This window comes from Palaemon carinicauda, chromosome 43 (assembly GCF_036898095.1).
Source record: "Palaemon carinicauda isolate YSFRI2023 chromosome 43, ASM3689809v2, whole genome shotgun sequence".
NCBI classification, from domain to species: domain Eukaryota; kingdom Metazoa; phylum Arthropoda; class Malacostraca; order Decapoda; family Palaemonidae; genus Palaemon; species Palaemon carinicauda.
This window is the reverse complement of record NC_090767.1, coordinates 49,805,567-49,818,066: the sequence shown is the minus strand read 5'-3', so window position 1 is coordinate 49,818,066 and position 12,500 is coordinate 49,805,567. Positions and strand designations below refer to the sequence as shown.

The window sequence follows — 12,500 nt, the reverse complement described above, 5'->3', positions numbered from 1 at the left end:
GTTAACGAAGACAGCTCAGTTAATGAATACTTCTGTTAATGAAGACCTAATTTAATGAAAACCTCAGCTGATGAAGACTTCACTTAACAAAGACCTCACATGATAAAGACCTTAGTTAAAGAAGACTAAATTTAATGATCTGAAAATCTAAGTAATAATTTGGAAAAGAGAAAGAAGAAGAAGGAAACTAATTCTACCCTTGGATCTGCGAGTCTACCCAGAAGCCCTTCGACCTAGAGTCTAACTGCAATACGAACTTCCAAGGGTAAACGGTCCTTCCGAGGGAATCCTCTGAGGAAAGAAAATGCCTACAGGTAGATTCTACCCTAAGAGGAGAGAATGAGGAAGCCTTAGATGACATCCCCTTAATAGTCAGTTGATCTCGATTCTCTCTTTCCTAACAAGAGGAGAAGAAGAAGAAAAAGATTCAGGGACTTGGAGAAGCAGCAGTTAAAAGGAGCATTTCGTTCACACGCCTTGAATGAGTCAACGCTGGTCACAGCTAATGAGAATATGTGTGTACTAAAGATAATATTTATTCAAAAGAAAAGTTGAACAGAAGATGAAGTGAAAATGAAAGTGATGAATTTTAAAAGAAAACTCTCTATTTTTTATCAATGAAATATTCGTGAAGAAGAAGAAGAAGAAGAAGAAGAAGCTCTATTGTTTACATCCAAGACAAATGGTGTAGGAATACATAGCACCGTTCTCTAAGAGTAAAAATAAGAAAAATGTTTAGACACCCTGAATAAAAGAATAGGATGTGAGTCAGGCAGACAACAATGTAATCCTACAGAATAATAACATAAAAATAATATAAACAGAGACGTGAAGGAGGCAGAAATGCTACACAGATCTCTGGCGAAGAGTTAATGAGACGTAGAAAACGGTTCCGGTAAACATTATTTTTTGGCGCCATAAGACGATGATGAATCGCTTGCATGAATAAAAGGACACATTAAGGAATTAGAGAGAGAGAGAGAGAGAGAGAGAGAGAGAGAGAGAGAGAGAGAGAGAGAGAGAGACTTCATCATCATCCCAGTAATGTCCTGGCATCACCTTCAGTGACATCTGGTGTCGGAAGCTATCACCAAAATTAGCCTAATTTCGTTGTTACTTGGCCCACCACATTGTGCTTACAGTACTCCTGTCGTATATCGCCATATGCATTTGGTGAATTATGTGGATGTATTCAAGCCCGGAATTTGTGGGTCGTGGCTGAATAATTTAATTTTGATGCAAACTTTGACTATGTTAATCCAAGCGTGAAATACGTTTACTTAAGCTCTTGTTCATATGCAGCTGGTAGAGAGAGAGAGAGAGAGAGAGAGAGAGAGAGAGAGAGAGAGAGAGAGAGAGAGAGAGAGAGAGAGAACATTTATCGGGAAATGCAGTGTTTCTAAATTATAATTAAACCACAATGCGGGTTTATTGGATTATGAAATTGGATCTCCCTCTTTATCTCTGGCCAAGTCAACTTATTCCCAAAATTGTGTAATAGTATTAGTACTAGTACTTGTACTGGTACCAGTTCCTGTACTGGTACTAGAACTGGTTCAGCTACTGGTACTTGTACTGATAGTGGTCACTGGTACCAGTACTAGTACAGAACTGGTACTAGTTCTGAAACCAGTATCAGTATCAATACCAATACTAATACTAATAGTAATACTAATACTAGTACTATTACTATTAATAGGACTAGTACTAGTACTGGTACTGATACCAATATTTGTACTAATGCTAATACCAAAACTAATACTATTACTAGTACCAGTACCAGTACTAGTATCAGTACAAATACCAGTGCCAGTACTGTTATTAGTACTAGTACTGGTACTGCTCCTGGTATTGGTTATCAGTATCAGAACCAGTACCAATACCTGTACCCGTACCAGTATCAATAAAAATATTAATACAAATACTAATACTAGTACTATTACTAGTACCAGTTCTAGTAGTAGTACTAATACTGGTACTTGTACTGGAACTGGTTTGGCATTGATACCATATCAGTAACAGAACCAGTCCAAGTCCCAGTGCTAGTACTTGTACTGTTTTAGTACTACTACTAGAACTAGTACTAGTAGTAGTACTAGGTACTGTAGTACTTCTGCCTTTACTGGCATTGGTACTGGTTTTTGTACTGGTAATGATATAATCTATTTATAATCTGTACCTCCTCTTCTATATGTTCTTTGCGCTAATTACAACTTTATCTCATTTCTGTTTAACAACGTATTGAAGATGAACAATGAATAACATTCGGAAGTTATCATGCATCTTCTAATCTGAGAGTTGCAGGACTGCCAACCTAGCAGCACATTGCATTGCCGTCTTCAACAGCTAATTTAGACAAGTCTTGATATTCGTGGGGGTTGGTATGCCGTCTTGTAGTTGAAACGTTTTCTTCAGCAAGTTGGGAAATTCTTGAAAATCACACTTGTATACCTTTACGCATTTCTTGCTAAGAATAGAATAAGTCAATGACTATATATATATATATATATATATATATATATATATATATATATATATAATATATATATATATATATATGTATATATATATATATATATATATATATATATATATATATATATATATATATATGTATATATATATATATATCATAGACTCCTTTAAGGAAGGACTGGAACGTCCCCTGCTCGGGGTTTTTAACTTGAGTGTGAAAGATTAACTTGAGTCTGGACTAAAATGACTTCTAGAAGGGCTAAAAACACGTTCTCTGGATCAAAATGGGGGTTTTTGAGGATGGTGAGTTCAATAGTAACATTTTCAACACCACCTGGGGTCATCTTCAAGGTCTAAAGGTCATTTATCAAGGTCAAATTTGTGAATTTTGGTCATTTTTGCTCGTTTTTTGTGTGTAACTCATAAAAGGTGAGAGATAGCTTTATAATATTTGGCGCCCTTAGTTAGCCGACCCCATACTAGACTTTTAGCCTAGCCTAGGCCGCAGCCTACTGTTCATGTTTACTTCTGCATGATATAATAAGTGTTCCTAGTGTTTATGTTAATGAAGATATAGGCATTTTTAAACATATACAAGATTTAGTGTTGCACATATCTTTCGCCTTCTAGGGACCATACAAGGGACCGTGCCTGGTACATCCATGTCACATCCCCTAACCCAACGTTGGGGCCCTTGTATGCTTCCTTATCTCCCCTGTTACCTTCGGGTAACCTCCCTCTGGGTAGCTTTGCTATATCTTAGCCCCCTTACCCGGAATAATTTTCGGGTAGGTTAGGCTACCATAGTATATGGGGGGACCTCCGATTCTGGTAGCTCCCAACACCGCTTGTTTGTTCCCAGTGATCATCTTTTATCTTGTGCATCCTGTGCCATGTCTCAACCTTCTGCCTCGCCTACTTCTGGAAAGTTGAGTACCAGATTCTTGTATTGTTTAAATAAGCTCTGGCCGTAAAGTAATGATTTTTTACACTAAAATCTTGTGTTTTGTGGCGGAGCTGTGCCTTGCCCGGAGGCGCCATTTTATGACGCCACTGTTCGCCTCGCATGCTTTATTTAGTTAGCCAGAACAGAGCTGTCCGAATTAAATATATATTGTCATATATCGTCCTTTAAGGAAGGACTGGAACATCCCCTGATCGGGGTTTTTAACTTGAGTCTGAAGAATTAACTTGAGTCCTGGAATAAAATGACTTCTAAGAAGGAAGCGGCCAGGCATAAAACAGCCCCAAGGGAAAGGAAGCGGCCGGGCATAAAACAGGCCCCAAGGAGAGCAGGAGGCGGGCCGTAACACCGTCCCCAGGGAGAGCAGGACGCGGGCCGTAACACCGGCCCCAGGGAGAGCAGGAGGCGAGCCGTTACACCGGCCACAGGGAGAGAAGGAGGCGGGCCGTGACCCCGGCCCCAAGGAGAGCAGGAGGCGGGCCGTGACACCGGCCCCAAGGAGAGCAGGGGGCGGGCCGTGACCCCGGCCCCAAAGGAGAGCAGGAGGCGGGCCGTGACACCGGCCTCAAGGAGAGCAGGGGGCGGGCCGTGACCCCGGACCCAAAGGAGAGCAGGAGGCGGGCCGTGAAACCGACCCCAAGGAGAGCAGGGGGCGGGCCGTGACCCCGGCCCCAAAGGAGAACAGGAGGCGGGCTGGTGTCGGAGAGCAGGGGGCGGGCCATGACCCCGGCCCCAAAGGAGAGCAGGGGGTGGGCCGTGACCCCGGCCCCAAGGAGAGCCGGGGGCGGGCCGTGACCCCGGCCCCAAAGGAGAGTAGGGGACGGGCCGTGACCCGGGCCCCCAAGGAGAGCAGGGGGCGGGCCGTGACCCCGGCCCCAAAGGAGAGCAGGGGACGGGCCATGACACCGGCCCCCCAAGGAGAGCAGGGGGCGTGCCGTGACCCCGGCCCCAAAGGAGAGCAGGGGGCGGGCCGTGACACCGGCCCCAAGGAGAGCAGGGGCGCGCCGTGACCCCGGCCCCAAAGGAGAGCAGGGGGCGGGCCGTGACACCGGCCCCCAAGGAGAGCAGGGGGCGTGCCGTGACCCCGGCCCCAAAGGAGAGCAGGGGGCGGGCCGTGACACCGGCCCCAAGGAGAGCAGGGGGCGGGTCGTGACCCCGGCCCACAAGGAGAGCGGGGGGCGGGCCGTGACCCCAGCCCCAAAGGAGAGCAGGGGGCGGGCCGTGACACTGGCCCACAAGGAGAGCGGGGGACGGCCGTGACACCGGCCCACAAGGAGAGCGGGGGACGGCCGTGACCCCGGCCCCAAAGGAGAGCAGGGGGCGGGCCATGACACCAGCCCACAAGGAGAGCGGGGGGCGGGCCGTGACCCGGGCCACCAAGGAGAGCAGGGGGCGGGCCATGACCCCGGCCCCAAAGGAGAGCAGGGGGCGGGCCGTGACACCGGCCCCCAAGGAGAGCAGGGGGCGGGCCGTGACCCCGGCCCCAAAGGAGAGCGGGGGCGGGCCGTGACACCGGCCCCAAGGAGAGCAGGGGGCGGGCCGTGACCCCGGCCCACAAGGAGAGCGGGGGGCGGGCCGTGACCCCGGCCCCAAAGGAGAGCAGGGGGCGGGCCGTGACACCGGCCCACAAGGAGAGCGGGGGGCGGGCCGTGACCCCGGCCCCAAAGGAGAGCAGGGGGCGGGCCGTGACACCGGCCCACAAGGAGAGGGTGGGGGCGGGCCGTGACCCCGGCCCCAAAGGAGAGCAGGGGGCGGGCCGTGACACCGGCCCACAAGGAGAGCGGGGGGCGGGCCGTGACCCCGGCCCCAAAGGAGAGCAGGGGAGCAAAGGAAGAATACAAGAGCTTTAAGTAAAGATGCCCAATCATACCACACCGAAAACACTTAACCTCTTTCTCTTTCTTGCACTCACTAATTCTATGCCCTACCTCACCACATCCAAAACAAGCACCTAGAGCCCATCTGCATTCATTCTTCTTATGACCTACTTTCCCACACCTATAACACTTTTCATCACGGACACGGCTATCTGACATACCTCGATGTGCACTCACACTCCTATCCCTATTGCACCAATTACCCTGCCTAAATCCTTCATTTGTCCTTACAGGTATTCCCACATTACTTGCCCTAACACTCCTATCTACTACATTATCAGCTACCCTCATTGGTCCTCTCAAAATTGCGTCCTTATAACTACCAAATTCTATTACACTTTCTTCCATTCCAGTTCTTACACTCACAGATTTACTTTCTTTCATGCACCTATCTAACTCATAATCCTCAACTATCTCTAGTATATCATCCCATGTCAATCTCTCTTGCGTCCACCTCATTTTCTCTTTGCGTTTCAAATTAATAAATTCACACACATTCTCAGGTACTGTTGCCAAAAACTTCCTCATTAACTCCTTATTCTCATTTATACCTTCATCCCCATACTTCTTCCTAGCTAAAGTTTCCAACCTACATACGTACATTGATATAGCTTCTCCTGCATTCATCCTTGCCTCATCAAAATCATTTTTACGCTTATACTTAACACTCCCTTTCATACGTTTTACCTGCTCAATTATTCTCGTTTTCACACTTTCATAATCAACGTCCCCTACACTCATTATCACTCCATACATCGTCAACAAATACCCAGTCAAATATTCTCCTAACTCCCTAGCCCAAACTCTTTTACTATCACCATACTTATCCTGACAATACCTCTCATACTCCTTGAAAAAATCATTTACATCCCTACTGCTATGCTCATTGAACCTTTCACACCGAGGTACCTCTCTCATAAACACAGTCTTACACACATCACGTTCATTCTCACTGCTATCATCACTGTCTACTCCCTTGTTACCTTCTTCCTCATTCGAATATAATGAATCCACTTCCACACTTAAATTCCTATCCTTAACCATTCCCTTCTTACCCTTTTTCTTACTTACCACTTTCACCCATTCACGATCGTCCTTGCTATCAGCCTGATACTTTTTCTTCTCTTTCTTCACATCACTTTTACCTTTCCTTTCATCTTTCCTCTCCCCTTTCTGTTCATCCTTACTATGCCTAATTCCCTTATCTTCAATATCACCATCACTATTACTACTATCACTATCACTTCCTTTCCCATTATCACCTACCTTAACCTTCTCTTTCACTACCAACCCATTACCCGAAGCTGAGGACACTCCTCCTACTGCACCTTCACCCATTATAGTTTTCATCATCCCCATGACTTGCCCCATCATATCTTCCATTCGTTTCTCCATTCGTTCTTCATTCTCTCGCATCCTCATCTCAACACATTCTTCCACTCTCTCTACTGTCCCCTTTAACTCCCTAAGCTCCTTCTGCATCGCCGCATTCTCCCAGTTCAACCTCTCATTCTCTATTAGCAACCTCTCCTCACGCTCCTTACTCAGCCGCAATTCCTCCTTCAGTAACTTGTTCTGCTCTTCCATTTTTCATCAACCTTAATCCTAAATTCTTAACCTAATTCCGTCCTTCGTCCAACAGTCCAGCTTCTATCCCACCTCAGCAGTCCCTGTTCGGGCGCCAAAACAATGTGGCGGGATGTTAAAAAAAACAAGCCCCACACCCTGAATCACACCTACTGACAATGGTCCCACAACACAAACTTTCCCCTTACGTTATCTAAAACTGGACTCTTAGACAAAAGGACACAAAAAACATAACATAACCTTAAAACTATATATTTCTTACAAACTATAACGCTCAACATAAACAAAAAAAACACACTTATCAATAATCATACACTTAACACAAAACCGGCCTTAATCATACCACCATTCAATTAAACCCTCAAAATAAATAACGCTTAACAACTTACAAAACATACAATAAACGTAACATAATTCAAATAAACCAAATTTAAACCCTAACAAAACTTAAAACTAAACCGCACAACCAATATGTAATTCTGAGTGGACACTTTCGTCCACACAAGGCCAACAGTCTTTTGTAGCCAAAAACCACAACTCTGCAGCAACCGGACCGCTGAAAAATGTTAATGCACAATTGCACTTATCATCATCGTCATCATCATCATCATCTAATATATCAATATGCCAAACCAATTCCTTCAACCGGGCGGGATCGTTACAGCATCTATTTCATCAAGATCCACAGAGCAATCCAATCAGGTCCTTAAACAATCCAGGTCATCAATAATTCATTCCAAATCTGAGCAGTCGTATCAAATTCCTTAAACAAGCCAGGTCGTCAACAATCACATTCATATAAATCTCTCCCCAAAGGAGGAATCGCAGCCTGCCAAAATAAAAAAAAGAAAAACACTTACGAACACTTCTAGCTAACTGAACTATCGCACTATAATCAAAGATAAATAATAAATTGTTCCTATCATTCACAATCACGACAAGCAAAGATAAACAAAACTGTACTTACTTTGAAAATCAAAAAACACTTCCACGCTGGTCGAAAAAATATATATATAATCCAGCTCTCACACAACTGCCTTATGCTGCAGTCAAATAAAAAAGCATTCGCTCCGAAACATTCACCACTGTCGTAACCTAACTAAAACATGTAAACAAACAATCTCATTTATACCAACAGTCTTTCTCACCACAAACGATCGTTAACCTAACTACTTTCGCTCGCTAACACAATATCTCTCTCTCTCTCTCTCTCTCTCTCTCTCTCTCTCTCTCTCTCTCTCTCTCTCTCTCTCTCTCTCTCTCTCTCTCTCACACAGGATTTGGCAAAACAAAAATAAAAATAAAGCAAAAATAAATCCTCCACACCGTGACACCGGCCCACAAGGAGAGCGGGGGGCGGGCCGTGACACCGGCCCCAAGGAGAGCGGGGGGCGGGCCGTGACCCCGGCCCACAAGGAGAGCGGGGGGCGGGCCGTGACACCGGCCCCAAAGGAGAGCGGGAGGCGGGCCGTGACACCGGCCCACAAGGAGAGCGGGGGGCGGGCCGTGACCCCGGCCCCAAAGGAGAGCGGGGGGCGGGCCGTGACACCGGCCCACAAGGAGAGCGGGGGGCGGGCCGTGACCCCGGCCCCAAAGGAGAGCGGGGGGCGGGCCGTGACACCGGCCCACAAGGAGAGCGGGGGGCGGGCCGTGACCCCGGCCCCAAAGGAGAGCGGGGGGCGGGCCGTGACACCGGCCCACAAGGAGAGCGGGGGGCGGGCCGTGACCCCGGCCCCAAAGGAGAGCGGGGGGCGGGCCGTGACACCGGCCCACAAGGAGAGCGGGGGGCGGGCCGTGACCCCGGCCCCAAAGGAGAGCGGGGGGGCGGGCCGTGACACCGGCCCACAAGGAGAGCGGGGGGCGGGCCGTGACCCCGGCCCCAAAGGAGAGCGGGGGGGCGGGCCGTGACACCGGCCCACAAGGAGAGCGGGGGGCGGGCCGTGACCCCGGCCCCAAAGGAGAGCGGGGGGCGTGCCGTGACAACGGCCCACAAGGAGAGCGGGGGGCGGGCCGTGACACCGGCCCACAAGGAGAGCGGGGGGCGGCCCGTGACCCCGGCCCACAAGGAGAGCGGGAGGCGGGCCGTGACCCCGGCCCCAAAGGAGAGCGGGGGGCGTGCCGTGACACCGGCCCACAAGGAGAGCGGGGGGCGGGCCGTGACACCGGCCCACAAGGAGAGCGGGGGGCTGGCCGTGATCCCGGCCCCAAAGGAGAGCGGGGGGCGGGCTGTGACACCGGCCCACAAGGAGAGCGAGGGGGAGGGCCGTGACCCCGGCCCACAAGGAGAGCGGGGGGCGGGTCGTGACCCCGGCCCCAAAGGAGAGCAGGGGGCGGGCCGTGACACCGGCCCACAAGGAGAGCGGGGGGCGGGCCGTGACCCCGGCCCCAAAGGAGAGCGGGGGGCGGGCCGTGACACCGGCCCACAAGGAGAGCGGGTGGCGGGCCGTGACACCGGCCCACAAGGAGAGCGGGGGGCGGGCCGTGACTCCGGCCCACAAGGAGAGCGGGGGGCGGGCCGTGACACCGGCCCACAAGGAGAGCAGGGGGCGCCACAAGGAGAGCGGGGGGCGGGCCGTGACACCGGCCCCAAGGAGAGAAGGAGGCGGGCCGTAACACAGGCCCCAAGAAGAGGAAGAGGCAGGCCGTTACACAGGCCCCAAGGAAAGAATGAGGCAGGCCATACAACAGCAACCAAGGAAAGGAAGAGACGGGCAATACAACAGCAACCAAGGAAAGGAAGAGGCGGGCCATACGACAGCAACCAAGGAAAGGAAGAGGCGGGCCATAAAACAACAACCAAACAGGAAAGGAAGAGGCGGGCCATGCAACAGCAACCAAGGAAAGGAAGAGGCGGGCCATACAACAGCAACCAAGGAACGGAAGAGGCGAGCCATACAACAGCAACCAAGGAAATGAAGAGGCGGGCCATACAACAGCAACCAAGGAAAGGAAGAGGCGGGCCATACACAGGCAACCAAGGAAAGGAAGAGGCGGGCCATACAACAGAAACCAAGGAAAGGAAGAAGCGGGCCATAGAACAGCAACCAAGGAAAGGAAGAGGCGGGCCATACAACAGCAACCAAGGAAAGGAAGAGGCGGGTCATACTACAGCAACCAAGGAAAGGAAGAGGCGGGCCATACAACAGCAACCAAGGAAAGGAAGAGGCGGGCCATACAACAGACACCAAGGAAAGGAAGAGGCGGGCCATACAACAACAGCAACCAAGGAAAGGAAGAGGCAGGCAGCATCCAAGGAAAGGAAGAGGCAGTCAGCAACCAAGGAAAGGAAGAGGCTGGCCATACAACAGCAACCAAGGGAAGGAAAAGGCAGGCAGCAACCAAGGAAAGGAAGAGGCAGTCAGCAACCAAGGAAAGGAAGAGGCAGGCCATACAACAGCAACCAAGGGAAGGAAGAGGCAGGCAGCAACCAAGGAAAGGAAGAGGCAGGCAGCAGCCAAGGAAAGGAAGAGGCAGGCAGCAGCCAAGGAAAGGAAGAGGCAGGCAGCAACCAAGGAAAGGAAGAGGCAGGCAGCAACCAAGGAAAGGAAGAGGCAGGCAGCAACCAAGGAGAGGAAGAGGCAGGCAGCAACCAAGGAAAGGAAGAGGCAGGCAACAACCAAGGAGAGAAAGAGGCAGGCAGCAACCAAGGAGAGGAAAATGCAGGCAGCAACCAAGGAAAGGAAGAGGCAGGCAGCAACCAAGGAAAGGAAGAGGCAGGCAGCAACCAAGGAAAGGAAGAGGGTGGCCATACAACAGCAACCATTGAAAGAAAGAGGCAGGCCCTACAACAGCAACTAAGGAAAGAAAGAGGCGGGCCATAAAACAGCCCCAAAAGAAAGGAAGAGGCAGACCATAAAACAGCCCCAAAGGAAAGGAAGAGGCAGGCCATAAAAGAGCCCCAAAGGAAAGGAAGAGGCAGGCCATAAAACAGCCCCCAAGGAAAGGAAGAGGCAGGCCATAAAATAGCCCCCAATGAAAGGAAGAGCCAGGCCATAAAACAGCCCCAAAGGAAAGGAAGAGGCAGGCCATACAACAGCCCCAATGAAAGGAAATGGCAGGCCATACAACAGCCCTAGGGAAGGGAAGAGGCAGGCCATAAAACAGCCCCAAGGAAAGGAAGAGGCTGGCCTTAAAACAGCCCCAAGGAAAGGGAATGGCAGGCAATAAAACAGCCCTAAGGAAAGGGAAGAGGCAGGCCATAAAACAGCCCCAAGGAAAGGAAGAGACAGATCATAAAACAGCCCCAAAGAAAGGAAGAGACAGGCCATAAAACAGCCCCAAGGAAAGGGAAGAGGCAGGCCATAAAACAGCCCCAAGGAAAGGAAGAGGCAGGCCATAAAACAGCCCCGAGCAAAGGGAAGAGGCAGGCCATAAAACACCCCAAGGAAAGGGAAGAGGCAGGCCATAAAACAGCCCCAAAGGAAAGGAAAAGGCAGGCCATAAAACAGCTCCAAGGAAAGGAAATGGCAGGGCATAAAACAGCCCCAAGGAAAGGAAGAGGCAGGCCATAAAACAGCCCCAAGGAAAGGAAGAGGCAGGGCATAAAACAGCCCCAAGGAAAGGAAGAGGCAGGGCATAAAACAGCCCCAAGGTAAGGAAGAGGCAGGCCATAAAACAGCCCCAAGGAAAGGAAGAGGCAGGCCATAAAACAGCCGCAAGGAAAGGAAGAGGCAGTGCATAAACAGAAATGGATCAGTAACCAGAAGCCAATGTTTGTTCAAGCAATATTTCAAGGGCAGCTATATGGCAACACCGAAGAAACTGTTGCCATTAACCTATGATCAGTAAAGCTGTGACTGCCAGAGCCACCCATACTAGGCTGGTTTGCCGTGAGCAAGCAGAAGAAATCCCAAATCCCAAACATGAATAAAGTCATGTCTGAGGCCTTTTTCCGGCACTGGACTAGAGACGGCTGTATTTGCTGCTGTTGTTCTTTATATAATATATATATATATATATATATATATATATATATATATATATATATATATATATATATATATATATATATATATATATATATATATATATATATATATATAGTGTTTTTCATGGGTCAAAGACAGCACCTCTCCGGAAAATCTGAGCTTCAAATAGGTTTCAGGTTAACAGAATTCAATAAATTAAGTAATATTATACATCAATGCAATGGAAATTCCTTCGTCTATAAGTCTGATGAAGGAATGGGACTCAAATGGGACAAGGGACCTTATAGTCCATCACTAGGGCTTGTGGAATAGGTGGTATATCCCTGTTTTATCACCCGATACTTTTCAGATCTATTTCCTATGAGTCCTTTATCAGGTTTTGTCCTTCAAGATGTATAAAAGGTAAAGGAAGTTATTATGGGTTGAAGAGATAAAGGAAGATGATGATTCTCTTGATAAAGGAAGAAGAAACACATTTATGATAAAGAGGCAAGAGACAGAACTTGGTTTTAGAAAGTGATGGGTCATATGTGAAAGGAAAAAAAACCTTTCTATGATTGTTATTATTATTAATAACTAAGCTAGAATCCTAGTTGGATAAGCAGGATTCTATAAAGCAAAGAGCTCTAACAGTGAAAATAGCCCAATGAGGAAAGGAAATAAGGAAAC

General features: G+C 48.9%; 1 protein-coding gene across 1 annotated transcript; it reads right to left on the bottom strand.

Moving 5' to 3' along the window:
* Nucleotides 1-3,661: 3,661 nt before the first annotated feature.
* Nucleotides 3,662-9,654, bottom strand: LOC137633858 (collagen alpha-1(I) chain-like). The gene is made up of 2 exons (XM_068366099.1): nt 8,238-9,654; nt 3,662-5,283 (listed from the first exon to the last, which is right to left on the bottom strand). Exons 1-2 carry the CDS (start codon nt 9,652-9,654, stop codon nt 3,662-3,664), a joined length of 3,039 nt encoding a protein of 1,012 aa, XP_068222200.1.
* Nucleotides 9,655-12,500: the final 2,846 nt, after the last annotated feature.

Bases quoted from the DNA above. Each gene is read 5' to 3' on its own strand.
- LOC137633858 (XM_068366099.1), bottom strand. From the start codon at position 9,654: ATGGCCCGCCTCTTCCTTTCCTTGGTTGCTGTTGTATTGCCCGTCTCT. The intron at 5,284-8,237 runs GTGTCACGGTGT...CTTTACTTAAAG, and splicing joins CCCGCTCTCCTTGTGGGCCG to CTCTTGTATTCTTCCTTTGC.